Genomic DNA, 22577 nt, shown 5'->3' with positions numbered 1-22577 from the left:
TGTGGTTACGTCTAAAAATAATTATCTTGCTATACATACTGAAATACTTATAGATGAAATATGAAGTCTAGAATGTGTGTTAATTCTCCAAGAAAAAAACCAAGTAGATGTTTAGATGAAGTAAGATTAGAGAATGTTAAGTTTTGGAGCTGGATTATGTACACCTATTCTGTTAATTATGATTATAATTTTTCACAATAAAAAGATTGAGAACTTAATAAATGGATAAGATATAAACACATAAAAATCTATTATTTTCTCCTGCACTAGTAAAGGTAAAATATTGTTCCTTCTACTTACAACATTCCTGACACCAAACACGTGGGGTTTTTTTCATACCAACTAATGAATTCTCCGACTCTCCAGACACCAACCAGGCATCCTACAATTCAGTTACAACACTGACTACCTGCAGTTAGCACCAACCCCACAGATTAAGAACTCCACCCCATGAAACTGCTCCTCGTCAGATGCCAGTTGAAAGTTCCAGGTCGTCATCTGTACTTTTGACCTACCAGTAATAAAGAAGGGATTCTGACAACCCTGTCTTCAGGTTCAGTAACTTGCTGTAAGGAGTCAAAATACTCAGAGAAATACATTTACCTGTTTGTTACAAAGGATATAACGGGTCCATACAGATGGGCAAATTTGGAAAACTCAGCAGTGGCCACAGGACTGGAACAGGGCAATGCCAAAGAATAAACTTCCACACACTTGCACTCATCTCGCATGCTAGCAAAGTAATGCTCAAAATTCTCCAAGCTAGGCTTCAACAGTATGTGAACCAAGAAAGCCCACATATTCAAGCTGGATTTAGAAAAGGCAGAGGAACCAGAGATCAAATTGCCAACATGCATTGGATCACAGAAAAAGCAAGAGAATTCCAGAAAAACATCTACTTCTGCTTCATTGACTACGCTAAAGCCTTTGACTCTGTGGATCACAACAAACTGTGGAAAATTCTGCAAGAGAGGGAATATCAGACCTTAGGAGGCAGGTCTGATACCTGTCTGTGGTCACCTTACATGCTTCCTGCGGAACCTGTATGCATGTCAGGAAGCAGCAGTTAGAACTGGACATGGACCAATGGACTGGTTCCACATTGGGAAAGGAGAATGACAAGGCTGTATATTGTCACCTGCTTATTTAACTTATATGCAGAGTACCTCATGCAAAATGCTGGGATGGATGAAACACAAGCTGGAATCGAGATTGCAAGGGGAAATATCAATAACCTCAGATATGCAGATGACACCACCCTTATGGCAGAAAGTGAAGAGAACTAAAGAGCCTCTTGATGAAAGTGAAAGAAGAGAGTGAAAAAGCTGGCTTAAAAATCAACATTCAAAAAAGAAAGATCATGGCATCTGGTCCGATCACTTCATGGCAAATAGAAGGGTAAAAAATGGAAATAGTGACAAAGTTTATTTTCTTGGGTTCCAAAATCACTGCAGATAAGGACTGCAGCCATGAAATTAAAAGATGCTTGCTCCTTGGAAGAAAAGCTATGAAATACCTAGATAGCATATTAAAGAGCAGAAGCATTACTTTGCCAACAAAGGTCCATCTAGTCAAAGCTATGGTTTTTCCAGTAGTCGTGTATGGATGTGAGAGTTGGACCATAAAGGAGGCTGAGTGCCAAAGAATTGATGCTTTTGACTGCATCAAATTGGACTGCAAAGAGATCAAACCAGTCAATCCTAAAGGAAGTCAATCCTCAATATTCATTGGAAGGATTGATGCTGAAGCTCCAATACTTTGGCCCATGATGCGAAGAGCCGACTCATTAGAAAAGACCCTGATGCTGGGAAAGACTGAAGGCAGGAGGAGAAGGGGACAAAGGACAAGACTGTTGGATGACATCACTGACTCAATGGACATGAGTTTGAGCAAGCTCCAGCAGATGGTGAAGGACAGGGGAGCCTGCTGTGCTGCAGTCCACGCGGTTGCAGAGAGTCAGACATGACTGAGTGACTGAACAACAAAATGAACAGCAGGATGAGGAGGTTCACAGGGCAAAGTCTGGCGGTAACTCACATGTAAGAATTTCTGCTGACATGGAGTTGGTGTGCACCGCCCTTGTGGTACATGGATATATGTTCACCAACCTGGAAACTCTGACCCACAGTGCTGGGATTTTTGGAGGCTTCATCACACAGGCATGCTCCCTCTCCTCTCACCAGAGGTGGGACTGGAAGTTCCAAGCTTCCAGGCATGGGTTCTTTTTAGTGACCAGCACCCCATTCTGAACCTATTCAGGAACCCACTAAGAGTCACCTCATTACAACGAAAGACTCTTGGTCCTATCACTTAGGAAATTCCAAGGGGTTTAGGAGCTATCTGTCAGGATTGGTGTCAGAAACCAAATATCTGAACAAAAGATGCTCCTAATGCCCCCATCCCTCAGGAAATTACAAGAATTCAGGAACTTTGTGTCAGGAACCAGGGGCGGAAACCAAATACATATTTCTTATTATGTTACAACTAGAAATAGCATGTTAGTATATATCTGGCGAAAAATATAAAATGCCCAGAATTAAACTTAAAAGAAATATGCAAACTTTAAGACCTTATTGAGGATATGAAATATAAAATAGAGATAAATGGGAAGTCATTCATACATGGGAGGACTCAGTATTTTTCAAATAGTCATTTGCCCAAAATTAATGTATGAATTGAGTTCCAATGGAAATGTAAAAGGAATTTTTTTTATTACTTTAAAAGTTATTTTCAATGTTAATGTAGAAAAGTAATGTCAGTTAAAAAGAAAATTTGAAAAGGCTTTCCCTACTGGATACCAGAATGCAAAATGTAATTGTTGTAAAATTATAGCAGTTAAAGTGGATCTCTGAATAGAGATTGTCAGATAACACGTTAAGGAAATCAAATGTAGAATCCAAAGAGAAATGTTGGGGCAGTTTTATTACCATGTGGGAAAAAATACTACTTCATAACATATAGAAAAATAAATCAAGATAGGTTAAATATTTAAATATGAAAAACCATGAAAGTACTGGAAGAAAGATATTTCATACTAAAGTAAACAGCAAATGGATGACAAAGAGTTACAACTTCAATATGAAAAAAGCTCATATGTTAATATAAGACAAAGGACATTTGCAGGCAGCAATTCACAAATGGCAGGAGCATAGCATGTGTGGGAAATATTCATTTAATCAGTGCCTAGCTGTCTACTTCATTGTGAATCATATGTATCAACTTTAACCATTCAGATTAAGGTACAGACCATATTATTTTTCTTTTTTCCTTGTTCATGTTTATGTTTTTAATTTCCTTTGTGTTAAGTTCCTTGAGAATCAACAGGCTTGACTTCCACTTTATGGTACCTCCCACAGGACAGCTATGAGGGGTATTAATTTTTACAAGTCCTCCAAAGGACTTTTGAAAACAGCCTTAAAGCTGTTAAGTGAGTGTTGTAGAACTTATCATGATATTGTTGCCATACTACTTAGTAATCCAAAAGGTTTTCTTAAATTGTGGATAAAGTATAAATGAAAAATACTAGATGGGGATTGTCACAGTGTGGGGAACAAATCGTTTAAACACGCACACACGTAAGCATAGAGCAGAGCTGAAGAGTCACATGGTATACTCAGTTTACATGATTTCAACTGTGCTTTTTCAGTAAAAACAGAAAAATGAATGAAAAAACAGTACAGAGGATTCTGTCTGATATTCTGCTGAAAAAATGTATACAGTTTACAATTATAGCTTTACACTTCCATAAAGGGTTATTTTGACTCTGTAATTTTTACCTTCTTACTTTGGAACCTAAATTGCTGTATGTGTACCTGAATTTATATTGTTATCTGAAATGTCAAAATAACTGCTCACTGAGTTTCTGTTTTAAGATTTACCTTGCTTTTTAGTTCATAATTTCTTCATCCATAAATAATTCGATGCCACCTTACCTTGTATTTTGTAGGCTACCGGATCAAGATCAGTCCCTATGCCGCTGTCAAATATATCTGTGCCAAAATCATCTGTTTCACGTGTGCCCTGCAATGTAGAAGGAATAAGTCCCGAATTAGAAAAGGTATTCATTAAAGAAAATAATGGGAAGGAGGATGTGTCCAAGGTAAGGGTATATGGGATATTTGAATCCCTTTTTTCTTTAATACTGTGAACTATCTCAGTCTTTTTTGTTACAGCTTTATTAGATATAATTCACATACCGTACAGTTTACCCATTAAAAGTGTACAGTGGTTTTTGCATGTTCACAGTTACGCAGTCAATACCACAATCAACTTTACAGCTTTTTCATCACCCCCAAAAGAAACTCCGTACTTTTCAGCAGTCATCTCTTCCTTTTCCTCCAGTGAGACAACCACGAACGTACTTGGTCTGTGAGTTGGCCTGTTCTAGATATTTCATGTAAAGGTAGTCATGCAATACAGGGCCCTTGTATCAGGCCTTTTTCACTCAGACTAATGTTTTTAAGGCTGAACTAAGGTTCATTTATAGTGTAGCATGTATCTGTACTTTTATTCCTTTTTACTGCCAAATAATATTCGCTCATACAGATTTTATTATCCAGTCATTAATTGATGAACATTTGTATTATTTCTACTTTCTGTCTGTTAAAAATAATGCTGCTGTGAAAAAACCTTCATATACAAGTTTTTGGGTGAACGTGATATTTTCATGTCTCTTGAGTACATACCTAGAAGTGGAATTGCTAGTATGGTGACTCTTTGATTAATCTTTTGAGAAACCGCCAGATTGTTTTCCAAAGTTGCCACTCTGTTTCATTTTACATCCCCACCAGCAGTGTATGAAAGTTCCGATTTCTCCATCTAAAGCAACACTTATAATTACCTTTTTTATTATAGCCATTCTGATGGGTGTGAAGTGGTACCTCATTATGGTGTTGACCACTGTATATCTTCTTTGGAAAACTGTCTATTTAGATCATTTGCCCCATGTCAAAATTAGGTTGTCTTTTTACTATTGAAATGTAAAAAGTCTAAAGTTCTTACTTTCTAGATAAGAAGTCCTTATCAGAGGATTTGAAAATACCTCCCATTCTGTGGGTTGTCTTTTTCACTGTTCATATCTAAGAAAATATTGCCTAATCTAAGGTCACAATGATTTAGTCTTGTGTTTTCCTCTTAGGCTTTTATGGTGTTAGTTTTCACATATATTTAAGTCTTGCATCCATTTGAATTAATCAAAAATACTTTATAAACTATCTCTGTCCCAGAATAGAAATCTGGACACTCCTGCACATGAACCTATATTTGACCACATTTTAAAGGTATATTCAACAAAAGAAAACATCAAGTAGCTTTTGGCATAATTATCTCTCTGATGGTTTTTTAGAACTAAAATATGATTTATGTCAAATGTGTATCTGATTCCTTCAAATAATATGTAGGTTTTAAACACTGATTTAGAGTTCATCTCAAAATTCACATAATTTTATATTTATAAAATTGATTGAAAAAACCTTTTTCCAACTTTCAATATTGCTTAGCAAATATGAGCACTAATCATAATTTATTGTATATTCTTCCAGATATGTGCCTGTATGCCAATATATGTTGAATCATTATATGAATGTAGCATAATTTAAAAGTCCCCTACTGGTGGACATTTAGACTGTTGTCAATTTTTGTTGTCATAAGCAGTGCTTTAGAAAACACGGTGTGCTCTTGGCAGACAATTTCCAGGCAGTGAAATTGCTAGGTCAGAGCATTTGCACATTTTAAATTTTGATTAATATTGCTAAAATTACCATCCCAAAAGGTTGTGCCATTTTACTCTCCCTAAGAGTTAAATTTTTACGTTATATTCATTAGGCCAGAAAGGAACCCTTTAGAAATTGTGCTCTTAGCTTAGCTGTGCATACTATTAAAATGTTTCCTTTATACATTATGTGACATTCAAGAACAGTAATGTAAGGAAGTAAAATTGGTCTAATTTTTTCAGGATGAGATAATCAGTCACATTTGCTAATTCTTTAAGAACTGCTAAGCAAAACTATATTAGAAAATTAAATATACTCATGTAATTCTGATTTTAAATAAGTCATATTCTAATTTCACAGTAGATATTTCAGAATTACTTTGGGGTAACCTACATAGTAATAACTAAAATATTAAGAATTTTTAGATTTATGATTAAGCATGCCTCAAAGTTTTAATAAATCAAAATGTTATCATTTTGGCAGATGAGCCTGCCAGTAGCTTCCTAAGTATATAAATGTTCTCCGGTTCAGTTCAGTTCAGTCGCTCAGTCATGTCCGACTCTTTGCGACCCCATGAATCGCAGCACGCCAGGCCTCCCTGTCCATCACCAACTCCCAGAGTTCACTCAGACTCACGTCCATCGAGTCAGTGATGCCATCCAGACCTCTCATCCTCTGTCATCCCCTTCTCCTCCTGCCCCCAATCCCCCCCAGCATCAGAGTCTTTTCTAATGAGTCAGCTCTTCGCATGAGGTGGCCAGAGTCCTGGAGTTTCAGCTTTAGCATCATTCCTTCCAAAGAAATCCCAGGGCTGATCTCCTTCAGAATGGACTGGTTGGATCTCCCTACAGTCCAAGGGACTCTCAAGAGTCTTCTCCAACACCACAGTTCAAAAGCATCAGTTCTTCGGCGCTCAGCTTTCTTCACAGTCCAACTCTCACATCCATACGTGACCACAGGAAGAACCATAGCCTTGACTAGACGGACCTTTGTTCTAAGCCTTTATAATTTCCATCATTATTTTGTGTAAATATGTAAACCTCTAAAATCTGTCTTGTTATTCTAATTCTCTGAACCCTCTCCCCAACAAAACAGAAGTTGGCTAAGGAAATTGGTATATATATTATCCAGTTACAGATTCAGAAGTGGGACTACAGAAAAATTGTGTTTATCAAATAGGACATGAATAAAAGATAACTCAGGTTCTTAAACTTTTTAAATTGCAAATTGATACATTATTATTTTACTGATTACCAATATTGACATTTTATTAAAGTAAGATTTTTGTTGACTTAAACATACAAGTTTTAAGAAAGATCTCTGTCATAAAGGCCTCATGTATTTTCCAAAATGATCTTTCCTGATGGATTGTTCTGAGAAACTCCCACATCTATCATATAATCTTGTCAAAAAAAACAAAAACAAAAACCCTGCACCAGTGATTTCTTAGAATTTAGTGCAGAGTTGTAATTAAAATCTAAATTTAGTTAAGTAAAAGAAAATAATGTAATAAAATAATTATTTTCTTAGCATTTGACCAAGTAAATTAATATATCTTTGGGAATATTTCTTTCCTAAGTTGGAAAATTTTATTTTTGTTATTTGTTACAAAATGAATTAATGTTCCATAAGTGACTATATTCTTTATAGTAGCATGGTCATTGTCAGGTTGTAAAGATGGTATAGTTTTGGTTTAGCAACTTTGCATAGATAAATGAAGTTTTCATTTTAGGTTTTGGCCTCTACTTGTTACAGAAAAAACTGATACTCTTTGAGTCTCATGTTGTACCTTAATTCATTTTCCATCTGACAAATGTTCCTAAATCTAAAATCTCTGAAATGTTTCTAAAATCTCTGAAATGACAAACCTCAGGATTGATAGCCTGTAAATAGTGAAAATAAGTTGTAAATAAACTAAGCATATACTGGTTCTTTTTTCCCAGCATTTCATCCTTGTCTATATAATAACAAAAATACTGTAAATGGTTAATATATACATTGTATTTGTTGACCTCACTTTGTTAGCTTGCTGATGAGTAAGATACGTCTTTACAGCAGAAGCAGAGTAGAAAGAGTCAGAAGCTCTGATGCCATTTAAATGATCATGTCAGCAGGAGCTCTATAAGTTCTTTATTGGTGAAGATACTGTACTGATGAGGTCTAGGGTCTTCTTAGGTTGAAAATACATGATTCATATATGAGTCTACAATTATAATTTCATTTCTGTTTATTTTTGTCACTCAGAACAATGCATTAGAACTAGGCAAAATCCATTAGTAGTCCTACTCAGTTGGATACCAAATTAGTAGGATTGTTCAGTTATATTAATATCCTCCATTCAGTTCTACTAGAATAAGTCTGTTTATTAGACACTTTGGGTAACCTGCAAAACCTGTTCCTGGCTTGTAAAAGGAAAAAAAGAAAGAATGAAAAATGGAAATCCATACCTGTGAATATGAGATTTCTCTTTTCTTATTAGCAAGTCAAAGTGGTTTCTGGAGCAGTTTGACTAATTCTTTGGATAAATGTTTATTGAGTGTCTGCTGTCTGCCAGGCACAGTTAGGATCCAGTGTTAAAAGACGCCCCTGTCCTAGAGTAGTATTCCTGGGAGTACTGACCTAAAGGTAACTGGCAGAAATGATGACCTAAGATAGGTGTCTTTATTCTCTGAAGAATCAGCTATGCTGGCAATAATAGTGAAAAGTGAAATCAAAAGAAACAGCATGTGCTTTCTGTACGGATGAAGTGTATGAACCGTCACTGACTGTGTGACGGTTGCTGCTCTTCCAGCCTTTGGACATCCCCGATGGTCGCAGAGCCCCCCTCCCTGCTCACTACCGGAGCAGCAGCACTCGAAGCATCGACACGCAGACGCCCTCTGTGCAGGAGCGCAGCAGCAGCTGCAGCAGTCACTCACCCTGTGTCTCTCCCTTCTGTCCCCCGGAATCCCAGGACGGCAGCCCCTGCTCAACAGAAGATTTACTCTATGATCGTGATAAAGGTGAGGATGGGATCATCCACTTAGGTAGCGGGTGTGTTACAGGGCCTTGCTCATTATACTTCCTTTGTCTTAGACCATTACATCACTTTTTTTCTTTTGTTGAATGGTGGGACTGTAAAGGATCGGTGGATCTAGGTTTGTTTGTTCATTGGTTTCACGTACCCCCTTCTTTGTGACTTTCGCAAACATCTTCCATAAATGTGTCAGAGGAGCACAGCGCGTGGTTCTAACAGTTAATGAAAGCTATAAAATGAGTGTGGACAGCTTCACATAATACAACACACAGTTTTTTCCTCGGTATTGTCCAGAGTTAAGGATGGTTATGGTAGACTTTAGGGTTCTCGTGCCTGAGGTTAGATTTCGTAATAAGATTAATTTGAAAGGAAATAATTTCTAAAAATTCTGTTGGAAAATGAGGATATTTTTAACCAAGTAAGATAAAGTTTAACAAGTACCTGCAGCACATCACAGATTATATTATGGTATATAGATGAATTATTTTTAACCAAGTAAGATAAAGTTTAACAAGTACCTGCAGCACATCACAGATTATATTATGGTATATAGATGAATTATTAACACCAATAAGAGTGCAGAACCCATGGGGCTTATTGCCTGTCAGGCCCTCACCACCCGTGTCCTCCTGTCCTCAGTCAGGCCCTCACCGCCTGTGTCCTCCTGTCCTCAGTCAGGCCCTCATCGCCTGTGTCCTCCTGTCAGGCCCTCACCACCCGTGTCCTCCTGTCCTCCTGTCAGGCCCTCAGCGCCCGTGTCCTCCTGTCCTCAGTCAGGCTCTCACCACCTGTGTCCTCCTGTCCTCAGTCAGGCCCTCAGCGCCCGTGTCCTCCTGTCCTCAGTCAGGCCCTCAGCGCCCGTGTCCTCCTGTCCTCAGTCAGGCCCTCGGCGCCCGTGTCCTCCTGTCCTCAGTCAGGCCCTCGGCGCCCGTGTCCTCCTGTCCTCAGTCAGGCCCTCGGCGCCTGTGTCCTCCTGTCCTCAGTCAGGCCCTCGGCGCCTGTGTCCTCCTGTCCGGCCCTCAGCGCCCATGTCCTCCTGTCCTCAGTTAGGCCCTCAGCGCTCGTGTCCTCCTGTCCTCAGTCAGGCCCTCTGCGCCCATGTCCTCCTGTCCTCAGTCAGGCCCTCAGCGCCCGTGTCCTCCTGTCCTCAGTCAGGCCCTCACCGCCTGTGTCCTCCTGTCAGGCCCTCACCACCGTGTCCTCCTGTCCTCCTGTCAGGCCCTCACCGCCCATGTCCTCCTGTCCTCAGTCAGGCCTCAGCACCCATGTCCTCCTGTCCTCAGTCAGGCCCTCACCGCCTGTGTCCTCCTGTCAGGCCCTCACCACCGTGTCCTCCTGTCAGGCCCTCACCGCCCATGTCCTCCTGTCCTCAGTCAGGCATCAGCGCCCATGTCCTCCTGTCCTCAGTCAGGCCCTCAGCGCCCGTGTCCTCCTGTCCTCAGTCAGGCCCTCAGCGCCCGTGTCCTCCTGTCCTCAGTCAGGCCCTCAGCGCCCGTGTCCTCCTGTCCTCAGTCAGGCCCTCAGCGCCCGTGTCCTCCTGTCCTCAGTCAGGCCCTCAGCGCCCGTGTCCTCCTGTCCTCAGTCAGGCCCTCAGCGCCCGTGTCCTCCTGTCCTCAGTCAGGCCCTCAGCGCCTGTGTCCTCCTGTCCTCAGTCAGGCCCTCACCACCCGTGTCCTCCTGTCCTCCTGTCCTCCTGTCAGGCCCTCACCACCCGTGTCCTCCTGTCAGGCCCTCACCGCCCGTGTCCTCCTGTCCTCAGTCAGGCTCTCAGCGCCTGTGTCCTCCTGTCCTCAGTCAGGCCCTCAGCGCCTGTGTCCTCCTGTCCTCAGTCAGGCCCTCTCCACCCGTGTCCTCCTGTCCTCCTGTCAGGCCCTCACTGCCTGTGTCCTCCTGTCCTCAGTCAGGCCCTCAGCGCCCGTGTCCTCCTGTCAGGCCCTCACTGCCTGTGTCCTCCTGTCCTCCTGTCAGGCTCTCACTGCCCGTGTCCTCCTGTCCTCGTGTCAGGCACTTAACTGCCAGTGTTCACTCTCTTTTTTCAGTTTCTGGACCCTGAGTCACAGACGGTCCCAAAGACTGCCCAACCGCCACCTTCCTAGCTACTTACAAAGGAATACTGCACTTCCTCTGTAACACATTTACTGCTTGTCACCACAGAAAAACAGATCATAGGCAACAAAATTTTAAAAACATGAAAAAAATAAACTTTACTAAATCTTACAGGATTTTATGGGCCTTGTCCTGGCTTGACCCCCAGTCCCCTCATTTTGTTTTGAGATATTAATGCATTTAAAGTGCCCAAATATTAAGTGCTAAGCCCCCTGAAGTTTTACACGTTGGCACTCATGCAGCTACCTCTTGGATCAAGATACAGAACATATTTTGCATCCCAGAAGGCTCCTTAGCTCCCTTTCCAAAAAGAATCCTTCTGCTCTCCGCCTGGAAGTAACCACTGTTCTCTTCTCCATCACTGTAGCCTAATTTTTCCCCATTACTGGATTTCACAGAATTGAAATGATGCAGTCTGTGTTCTTTTGGTCTGGCTTGTTTCAGTCATCATTATACCTGACTCTCTGCTTAGATTTTAGAGGGAAGCTCCCTTGGACTTCGTCGTCTGCTTTTATTTCTGTGGGTGGATATCAGTGCTTCTCCATTTTCATTTCACCCTTGCCTTACTGGAAACCTTGGAGTTCTCTTCCTCCATTAAGAATGTATTGAAAGCAGAACCTTAGTTAGGCATCTCTCTGCTTCAACTGGAATGTCTGTTTCAAAGAATGTCAGACTAGGGAACTTCCAATACACTAAGGCGTCCTACCACAGCAGACACTTGAATCAATTCCTCACATTTTTAATATGGATGTTTCATAATAAACAAGAAGACACCTTGCTTGTAGTAGGTTTGTTTTGAAGGTTAATAGTCATATCTTGTTTTAGGATGCACAGGTGATAAATGGTAAAGCAAATATTGTTTGATTGATTCCAAAACCTGTATTTTTTGTTATACCAGTAAAAAAGGATAACTGCAGATCACTTTTGCTACTTATTAGCACTTGTAGTTGGGTTAAAAGGAAAAGTAAAAATAACAGTGATATAAGGCTAGGCAGTAAATTCTGGAGTTTTGTTTTCTTCAAAGTATAATCCTATGGGTAATTGAGATGCTGAACCTAAAGGGAGATGTATTAGGAAATTGATAGGTGAGTTCCATTTTGGTTTGCTGTTTGTGAGCTTGCCTTCCCGGCCTCTATGGGAGTGTATCCGATGAGGCAGTCTCACAGCCACTTAGAACCACATTCTCTTTATTTATCTGTTCATGGACACATAGGTTGTCCCCATGATTTGGATATTGTGAATAACACCACAGTGAGCATAAACACACACATATCTCTCTGAAATAGTATAATATCTGAATTCTGATGATTTTTTAGGGAAGTTAGACTTTTTCCTAAGACTTTGCCTTTGGTCGTATATAGTTTTTCTATACCCTTTTATTCTTTTTACCAGATACCTGCCTGTTAATGTTCTGTTCCTCTTGTGTTTTTTTGTTTCTTTTTTAAATGTAAAATGAGAACATTGGTTCAGATCATCTCTAAGGCCAACAGTTTTTTAAAAAAATTATTTTCTTAGTAAAACAGGGTGATAATACTTGTTTTATACTTCATACCACTGTTGGGGTTAAATGAGATATTGGAACAAAGTGCTTAGCACAACTCCTGGTATGTAGTAAACATTGAATAAATAGTGTTGGGTGTGACTAATAGTCATTTTTTAAAAAATTTCTTTAGAAACTAAGGAGATTGCAGAATCATTTAAGACACATTTCCATTTTCTACAAAACTACCTCAGTTTAGAAATTTAAGACCTCATGACATAAGTTTCTTAATATACTTACCAATGTAGCTTTGAGGCATTACTTTGTAATTAAGATCAAGTTTATAGTACTGTTTTCTGGAAAACTGTGTGACCTATTACAATGTTCAGTTTCTAGTTCTCAAATCAACTACCTTCTTTGTGAAGGAAAATTAAAAAGCATCTCTCTTACATACATATGTATACGTGTCTGTATCATACATACACGTGTATTTTAGGATTGGGAGTGGAGGTTTATGTATTTCAGCTGAGTTTATGCTTCTGGTTTATTCAAGATACGTTTCTTAGGCATCTACCGTATGTCAGGCACTGTACTGCACAGTGGGAAATAGAGAAGAGGAAGATGTGATACCTATTTTTAAGAGCTTTATACTCTAATAAGGATTAATAGTAATGTTAAAAAATAATACACTATTACACAAGTGTATTCAGAATACTAAAGGGACAAAGGAGAGGGAGTTGTCAGTTTTGCAGTTTCTGAAACTTACATAGTTAAGTCATTCAAACTATAGAATAATCTCTAACTCATTGCTTCCCTATGAACAGCCCAATGTTTTTTACAATACTAATTCTAGCTTATAATTTTCACTTTTCCACAGTAAAGCTTAAATTGATCTTTTGTTTTATATTTATTTCCTGTAAAGAAAAAAGGGAAGCTATAGATTTCTAAGAGGTTTGGATTGATTTGGAGCACCTACCTTTTCTGAAGTTGCTGTTGTGGAATAGCTAGGTTAGACATCCAGAATTGGCATGCTCCCAGGGGAGAGGGATAGGCATGTGAGTTTATTGCTCTAATGAGAGATGGGCTGGTGTGATTATTTTTCTAGTGTTCATCTGCTATATACTTATCCTTTTCCCTGACTTTGTTATTTCTGCTTATCCCTAACATCTGTTTTTCTCCATGACACATGTATACTTTGAGACCTATAAAATAATTTTAGTTGATTAGCATGTTGGTTTTTCTTTGGTTCTTTCAATTGCAGTGCCAGGACAAAAACACTCTATTAAGAAAAGTCTAGCCTTTAAGAGACTATTTTCAGGCTTTATTTTTTTGAGTTGGGTGGTTTTTGGACAGATTTTTCCAGTGACTTAAAGGGTGAAGGCAGCCAGCTATCATGTGTAAAGTTGCTTGGCTAACTAACCAAGTAACAGCCACAGGTCTACACAATGATTTCTGTGGAGAATTCAGGGATCCAGAATAAGAGTTCTCATCTTCACATCTCCAGAATATATCCTATGGTTAGTTAGCCTAAATTCTACCTTATCACACCCAAAATGCAAGGGAGAAAAACAGTCATTTATATAATGTAAATCGCAGTGTCAAATATTATTTCTTTGAGCAGCTCTGCCAGCTTTCCTTATTGGTACCAAGTCACAAAATCTAGACTTCAGTCTGACACTTACAGTTGATCTTTGGCACAGTTCACTTAGGCAGTTGTTATAAAATTCTGCAGTTTTGCAAGATATTGTGGAAACATTGATTATTCTAATCATGAAGTCAACTGAACCATTCTACTCAGGCCAGCCACTAAGAGCTGTATTCCAAGATTCCATAAATTGGCTACTTGGAACTTAAACTGGGTTTCCCAACAGGAACAATGTATATCATGTGGATGGAGTTTCCAGGGCCAGTGCACATCAGTCTGTTTAACTCGTACCATGATTTAACTCATTAATATTTCTGAACTGTAGGTATTAGGACTGAGAAGTCCATAGTTGCAGGAAAGAAAGAAACAGTTTTATCTTTTCAGGGTCTAGGGCTGACCCTAGCCAGACTTTTGAAAAAGACTCTCTTTGATGTCTGAGTCCTTTCTATATACATTTTAAACTCTATTTGCAGTCATCTTGAGGGCTCTGTTTCTTAACACTCTTTGGCGTTTGCCCTTAACATACTTTAACCCTCCATCTTCTAGGCAGCCTCATCGGCCAAAATTCGGTGGCACTTTTCTTTGTGGTTTATATTGTGAAAATAGATACGTTAGATACACTTGTTTTAGCTACCACACCTTGAAAATCACTTCGTTTGAGCCTTGATCTGTTTCTCGATCAAAAGGTTATCCCCACATGATTCTAGGTGCTTATTATCCTAGAAGAACCTCTCCGTGGTAAAATTACAAAAAGAGTGTAGAACTCTTACCCCCAAAAAGGAGTTATTCTATAGGTTAAAAACTGAACTTTTGGAGAATTATGTCCCTAAGTTCATCTTCTCTGTTTTGCTTTTTCAAGATTGCATCTGAAATTATATATATTCACATTATCTGATGTGTTTAATCATCCAGTAAATGCCTTTCCCCACTCTTTCTGGAATGTTTGCTGCTGCTGCTCAGTCACTTCAGTCGTGTCCGACTCTGTGTGACCCCAGAGATGGCAGCCCACCAGGCTCCCCCGTCCCTGGGATTCTTGGCAATTGCTGTGCTAACTTTCTGTGGATGAGTTACTATTCTTAATTCAAAATTATTAGTAAGTATACAACTCACGGAGAAGGCAATGGCACCCCACTCCAGTACTCTTGCCTGGAAAATCCCATGGACGGAGGAGCCTGGTAGGCTGCAGTCCATGGGGTCGCAGAGAGTCGTACACGACTGCGCGACTTCACTTCCACTTTTCACTTTCATGCACTGGAGAAGGAAATGGCAACCCACTCCAGTGTTCTTGCCTGGAGAATCCCAGGGACGGGGGAGCCTGGTGGGCTGCCGACTATGGGGTCGCACGGAGTCGGACACGACTGAAGCAACTTAGCAGCAGCAGCAGCATACAACTCACTTCTAGCATTTACAACCTAGAGTCTAAAACAAAAGCAAACCAAAATTTATTTATATGCCTGTATATATAATTTTGATATATATAATTTCCATCCCTGGGTTGGGAAGTTCCCCTGGAGAAGGGAATAGCAGTGCATTCCAGTATTTTTGCCTGGAGAATCCCATGGACAGAGGAGCCTGGTGGGCTACAGTCCATGGGGTTGCAAAAGACTCGGACACTAGTGAGCATGGATGCATATATAAATTTCACTTAATCTCCAGTTATCTATTTACTATGATATAAGCTCCATCAAGAGCAGGTAACTTTAATTTGCTCATTACTTTATCCTCAACAACTACAGTGCTGCCTATCATTAGTATAGAGTAATGATTAGTGGAGATTTTTTGAGTATTTTTTTTTTTTTGCCTATTATACAGAGTGAAGCAAGCCAGAAAGAAAAATACCAATACAGTACACTAATGCATATATATGGAATTTAGAAAGATGGTAACAATAACCCTGTATATGAGTATTCTTTCATGGTATGTCCATTTTTAAAGAATATATTGTTAAAAACAATAGAATCCTTTTAAGTTATTTAATTATATATGTTAGGTTTTTGAATCTTTGGGAAGAGTAGGATAATCCTCCCTGCTACCCAAAAAAAAGACAGTAAAGAGTAACCACTCTAAGGTTACGCTAACAGTGATGACAGGTCTTTGGTGAGAAAGAAACCATAAAGTTCAGATTTCCTATTGAAATTACAGAAAATAAAGTAACTTTGCTAAAATCTATCTCATCTTATACTCTGATCATGACTAGGGAAAAAACAGGGTATCAAGTAGACTAGAGAAAAGGAGAATCTGTTGAATTTTTTCTTTCTGTTATCTGTTCCTCTAAGAAGAAATAGGAAGCATTGAAGCTGTTCTTTGCACTGTGCCTTTGTAATAGAAGGCAGACCCAGTAGAGCTGTTGCCTAAGCTCTAAGACCTTAAGTAGAAGCCTAGAATGTTAGATTGGAACTTGATCATCTAGTCTCATGAGGACACTACAGTTGAGATAGATCAAAACAGTGATGCAGATAGCGTGACGATCATGGACTCTGACTCTGCTGCAGCCACTGAATCTCTGCTCTCCCACTGACTAGTTGTGTATCTCTGGGCAAGTCACTCAGGTTCTCTGTATCTTGGTTTTCTGGGAAATGATGGTACTGCCTCATAGGATTGTTATGATGATTAAATGTGCTCAGGTGCCTTTACCTTTTTTATCTCCTGTAATATTACCACAATCCTGTGAGTAGGGACAGTGTCATTATTTTAAGAATGGGGAGCCTAAGGCATAGAAAAGTGAAGTTAACTTTCCTAAAGTCTTTGGAGTCCAGAGGCCAGCAGAAATCTTTTGTAGGAACTTCACACTACTTGTTGCTGGCTTTGCAAGAGGAATGGCCATTTCACAGTCATTCAGCTGTGAAAGAGCCTGTTGTGTGGAGAACAGTACAAAATCGTATGGCTGGAGCACAGGAATAAGTGGTAGGGAGGAGAAAGCAGTAAGAGTGGAGATGTAGGTAGGAAGGCCACTATTTCATAAGGGCCTTGTAGCCTTGCTGAAATAAACAGACAACTAAGTGAAGAACTTTTGCCAGCTAAAGGACATGACCAGCTCTAAGGATAAAGCTATAGAAGCGGAGAGAGACTTTAAGAGAAGGAGATAAGACGCTATTTTAATAGTCTAGTCCTGAATCTCCAAACTTGGCTTATTACACACTTTTTTCAGCAGTTATTAATCTATACCTGTAATGTGAATGTATATATTTCTGAGTTATCTAAGTACATAGTTAAATTCATATACAAAATATGTATTGGTAAAGTTTTCTTATTTTTAGGGATAAAAAGTAAATGCGTATAAACGTTCTCCAGATTTCCTCCTGCATGTCAGCAGATTGTTTAGTGCACTCTAGTTAGGAAACCACAAGTGTTGGGCAAAGATGAGGAGGGATAGCACAGGCAGAGGAATCGGAAGAAATAGACTGAAGAAGAGTCAGCAGCATTTGGTGGTTGATTAGATGGACAAGGTGAGGGATTAGAAAAATGAGGATAAAGGCAGAGTTCTACCAAGGTTCTAGCTTGGAACATGGGAAAACAGTTACCACTGTGAATAAGGCAGTGAATGTCAGAGAAGGAACAGGCTTTCAGGTGACTATTATATAAGTTTAACATTACATTTGGTTATCTGCTTAGAGATGTTATAATGCCATTTCCCTTTAAGCAAGAATGAGGAGAGAGGAGAAATACTGAATTTTTACATAGCATTTTGTTTTGCCTTCAGTTTCACTCTGTAAATATATAAGTGCACATTTAAAATTATATTGAAACTTTTTCCTTCTGTAGGACACTTTTGGAGCACTTTAATATGAAACACTGTGTTTTAGATTTTTGAAAACTGATGTCCCTGGAAATTTGTTCATCTAAAAAGCTCAAGAATGTGAAAACTAAGGTTCTAGCAGAAGAACTCTCCTAAGATCCTTAATTATTTTTCCAGATATAAAATATTCTGGGTAATCTGAAATTTATTTTCAGTTTAGTTTTACCATTGTGATTAATAAAAGGCATGATTTTAGTTTATAAATCGGTTTGAAGACTGTCTTCAATAGGGTGATTTGCTTTCATTTTTAACTGCCATGTCGGATAGATTCAGAGTGACTTGTTCACATTCGTGTACAAGTCTGAGTGACCAGTTAGTATGTTGGTGACGCCAAGTCACATTTGAAGACAATACTGAGCGGTGTTGTGCTACTTATCAGGATTATGTTTGCAAAAGAAGCTCTTGTGTATTGTGAGTACACAAGAACAAAGGAGCAACTAGAGTTTGTTTGCTTCATTTGTAAATTATCAACTCAGTGAATGCAGAGTAAAATGTAAAACATGGGCCTAACATTGGGAATGTAAGTGAAGTCCCAGTTAATTCAAAACAGTCTTATTTGAGAACAAAGTTCAAAAATACAAGTGACAAGGGTTGTAATGTTAATTTTTTTTCACATTTTTTTTAAACTTTACAAAATTGTATTAGTTTTGCCAAATATCAAAATGAATCTGCCACAGATATACATTTTTTCCTCCTTACCTTTTGCTATATGCTGATCTAAGAAAGATCTTAACTGTCTATAGCTGTGTTGCTTTTTCTTTTTTAATTGTGTAACCTTCTCATAAGGGCTTCCCTGGTGGCTCAGTGGTAAAGAATCCACCTGCCAATGCAGGAGACATGGGTTCAATCCCTGGGTTGGGAAGATCCCCTGGAGAAGGAAGTGGGAACCCACACCAGTATTCTTGCCTGGGAAATCCCATGGACAGAGGAGCCATGGGGTTGCAACAGAGTCAGACACAACTTAGCGATTCAACAACAACAAACCTTCACATAAAAGGTTGACTTTGAAATGACGGAGAAATCTTAGAAACTATTTGTAAAAGTCAGATGTTCTCCTTGCTCTTTCACAGTGTGATCTTGGAGTTCACTGAAAACGAAGGTGTTCAATACAATAGGTAATGCCAACTAGTGCCAAAAGTGTGTCATCAAGGCATGCTTGTACACTTGTTTCTGTTGATTCCATTAGGCCATCAAATCACACTACTGCTGATGGTTTCATTTCCTAATGCACAATAAGTAATTTTTAAAATTGAAGCATAGTAACTGTATACTGTTATATATTATAGGTATATACTATTGACAATTACTACAGGTTCTGTTTACAGTTATTGTAAATAGTGACTACACCCCCATTGTACAGTATATCCTTGTAGCTTATTTTATACCTAATAGTTTGTGCCTCTCATTTCTCTACCCCTGTGTTGCCCCTCCCTATTTCCCTTTCTCCACGGGTAACTGCTAGTTGTTCTCCATATCTATAAATCTGCTTCTTTTTTGTTAAATTCACAACTTTGTTGTATTTTTTAGATTCCACATCTAAGTGATGTCCTACAGAATTTGTCTTTCTCTGACTTATTCCACTTAACATACTGTCCTCCAAGTCAAGTCCGTCCACGTTGCTGCACACAGCATTATTCCGTTCTTTTTTATGGCTGAGTAATATTCCATTGTATATATGTACCACATCTTCTGTAAAAGAAGTCATTTTCATACTAGAATTAAAATAACAATTATATTCTACTGGCTCTTGCTGCACATATAATAAATATTTTCTTTGTAGAGGAATCTATAGAATCTGTATACTTTAGGCCTTGTTAAATTTCAGAATGATAAATCTCTGTATGCTAAAAGATGCTATCTTTTATATAACATAATAAAGTTAGTGTGCAGCTGTATTAAAAAGGACATTTCTGTTACTCTCTTCTGCCAACAGAATGGAATAGGCATTTAATTTCTGAATGGTTCACCTTTGTTTAATTTGTAAATTGGTAACGATGTTTTCTTTCTACTGTTGTAGCCAATATTTGTTGAGAGCTTGCTGTGTTTCAGGGACACAGGTTTTTTCCACAGCCGTCATATCAGTAGTTATTCCTATTTTATATATCAAAGCACAGAGGATGACACTGTTCCTCAGCCGTGCGGTTGGGCCTGGAGAGAATCGGGTGGCCTGACTCCAAACCAGTGTTTTAACCTTTTCATAACTGGTCCTCGAAGTTGGCTATACTTCAAAAGCATTTGGGAGCTTTACCAGAAAAAATGGGGGGTGGGGACAGCACATGCCTGGGAAAGGGGCCCCAGACTAATTAAATCAGAACCTCTATAGGGATGAGGTTTCAACACTGGCATTTATTAGTATTTTTAAAACATCTTCTGATGAGTCTAATGTGAAACCAGGGTTGAGAACCACTGCCCTATAATTATACTGTTTATATTAGAATTAATTTTACTTAATTTGATAAAGTAATCTGATAGTAGCAGATAAAGCACATGTAAAGACTTAGGGCTAGAGTAGAACCACGGCAAAGGTTTTACATACCTTCCTACATAAATGAAGCAACTTTGTATCTACAATCTTGAATACTAGAATTGTGGGCCATACAGCCTAACACACCAAAAGTAATGAGGCTGTATATAAAGCAGAAATTCAGAAAACTACAAAAACACAAAGTTGAATGAGTTTTGTTTCTATATGGAATTTCAGACTTCAATAATATCTTTAATTTTTCCAAGCTTTAGTTCCCAATTATCATGTGTTTAAAAATACTACTTATATTTTAATTCTAAGTATGGTACATGCTTAAGTATAATCTTCTATAATAAAATAGTCAATAAAATGTTTCCAGATCTGGGTGATTCTATTATAAATATAGATGAAACTATTGTGAATGCAGACAGATATATAATCATATTCATCACATTTAACGTCATAATTCATATGGCTTATGAAGTTATAAGAACATAAGGTATCATTTAACTTAATAACATGTCTAGTTACTGTCTTAACATGGGATAACAGAATGAGAAAATGTGTCATGCCTGTGAACAAAAGGGATTGACTGCAGATAACCACGAGACTTCATCCCCAATCTCCTGAGCAGGCATGCTCACCTCACGTTTAGTTACTGAAATGTGGCTCAAACTCAACACAGGCATCTACATGCAGAAGTTAGACAACCAGGTCTAGAATGGGTATAATGAGTTGTTCATGGGAGTTGTTTTTAAAGCATGCCATTTATAAAGCAAAAAAAATATTTTGGTACACCTCCCCTCTTTTGTATGTTAGAACCTGTTTTTAAGAACATTTTTATAGTGGAGTATAGTTGATTAACAATGTTGTGATAGGTTCAGGTGTACAGCAGAGTGATTCACTTATGCATACACCTGTATCTATCCTTTTTCAAATTCCTTTCCCATTTAGATTCTTACATAATACTGAGCATAGTCCCTGTGCTAGACAGTAGGTCTTCGTTGGTTGAAAGTGTTAGTTGCTTAGTCATGTCCGACCCTGTGACCTCTATGGACTGTAGCCCGCCAGGCTCCTATGTCCATGGAATTCTCCAGGCAAGACTACTGGAGTGGGTTGCCATTCCCTTCTCCAAGGGGTCTTCCTAACCCAGGGATCAAACCTGGGTCTCCTGCATTGCAGGTGGATTATTTACTGTCTGAACCACCAGGGAAGCCCTCTTCTTTGTTGGTTATCCATCTTAAATGTAGCAGTGTGCACATGTCAGTCCCAAACTCCCTAACTATCCCTCCCCCAAATCACAGAATTTTAGTTAGGAATGGCAATTCCTGTAGTTATATAGAAACTTAGAGAGAGGCAGCTTGTTGAAGGTTATAGAACTATGCAGCTAGTCACAGAGCTAAAACCACAGAAAGTTATCTCTATTCCTTTTTCCTGTTTATACTCTATCAGATTGCATATTTACCTTAGGGAGGAAAAAAAACAGATTTAAGAAATCTGTTTATGGCACCAATATTTTTTCTTTCAAGCTTTGTCTTTCCAGCACCAAACGTTAGATGTAATACACAAGCACACATACATGTGTGTGTGTGTGTGTCTGCATTTGTGCATGTGGATTTTCTACAAATAGTTTTTATTGAAAAGGCAAGGTAATATAATAGCACTGAATACCATCTTTCTGGGACAACAGTATACTGTGTTTCTTTAAACATTAATCACCTTCCCCCTCTCCCAAAAAAGAATTTTAAAGCAGGTAAAACTCTGTAGAAATATAAGCCTCTGATACTAGAAAAATTTTAAGAAGAAAAACCATTTACTCTGTAATTCACTATAGATTGTTAATAGGAAGATAGTTTTGCAGATTATCCAGCTTCCAGCTCAGCAGCTAGCTTTCCATTCTGGGAAGGTCCCTTGAAACCATCAATGAGGTTATGAGAGAAATCATGTAGTAGGTCTGGTGATGTGGCCAGAAATAGGAGACAAAAGACTGTGGCCAGGATGACTTTCCCTACATGATAATAGGGTGGATGCCTGACTGCTGACATGGCCACACCTCTGCTGATGGCAGAAAAGGCTAGTCGAGCCCATGGTTTTGAGCCTATCCTGCAGGCAGTGGGGCATGTTGCCACCAGTACCCTCCCAGGGGCACCACATGCCACAGCTACTTTTTCCATGTAGGTCCTTGGCAAGGCTGGTCATTTGGACAGTAAAGCAAGGTCAACCTGTAATCTTGGTATCACACTGAATTCAAGGTCTCATGGTAGACCATGAGGTAGACCAGTTGTTTTGTCTAGCCTAGCTCAAGTAACAGGGAGCCCAGATTCTAGTCAGGTTTATGATGTTTTGCATCTCCCTAAGA

General features: G+C 39.0%; 1 protein-coding gene and 1 long non-coding RNA gene across 19 annotated transcripts in view; one reads left to right on the top strand and one right to left on the bottom strand.

Moving 5' to 3' along the window:
* LOC147374610 (uncharacterized) overlaps positions 1-22577 on the bottom strand; it is a 310540-nt gene that overhangs the window by 255317 nt on the left and 32646 nt on the right. For all 15 annotated transcript variants that reach the window (XR_015162959.1, XR_015162971.1, XR_015162962.1 and 12 more), the window contains exon 3: positions 3933-4020. This is a non-coding gene — a long non-coding RNA (uncharacterized LOC147374610). The remainder of the gene's footprint in view (positions 1-3932; positions 4021-22577) is intronic.
* The window catches only part of GLCCI1 (glucocorticoid induced 1), a 107806-nt gene that overhangs the window by 79637 nt on the left and 5592 nt on the right, over positions 1-22577 (top strand). For all 4 annotated transcript variants that reach the window (XM_086397670.1, XM_086397668.1, XM_086397669.1 and 1 more), the window contains exons 5-6: positions 3947-4099; positions 8503-8713. In XM_086397670.1, coding sequence (XP_086253796.1) covers positions 3947-4099; positions 8503-8713 — 364 coding nt within the window. The remainder of the gene's footprint in view (positions 1-3946; positions 4100-8502; positions 8714-22577) is intronic.

The sequence above is a fragment of the Bos grunniens genome, chromosome 4 (genome assembly GCF_055505025.1).
Source record: "Bos grunniens cultivar Pamir isolate PY7600 chromosome 4, Bosgru_T2T1.0, whole genome shotgun sequence".
In the NCBI taxonomy this organism is placed as follows: Eukaryota; Metazoa; Chordata; class Mammalia; order Artiodactyla; family Bovidae; genus Bos; species Bos grunniens.
The sequence above is the reverse complement of the archived record's forward strand: the minus strand, read 5'-3'. Positions and strand labels throughout refer to the sequence as shown.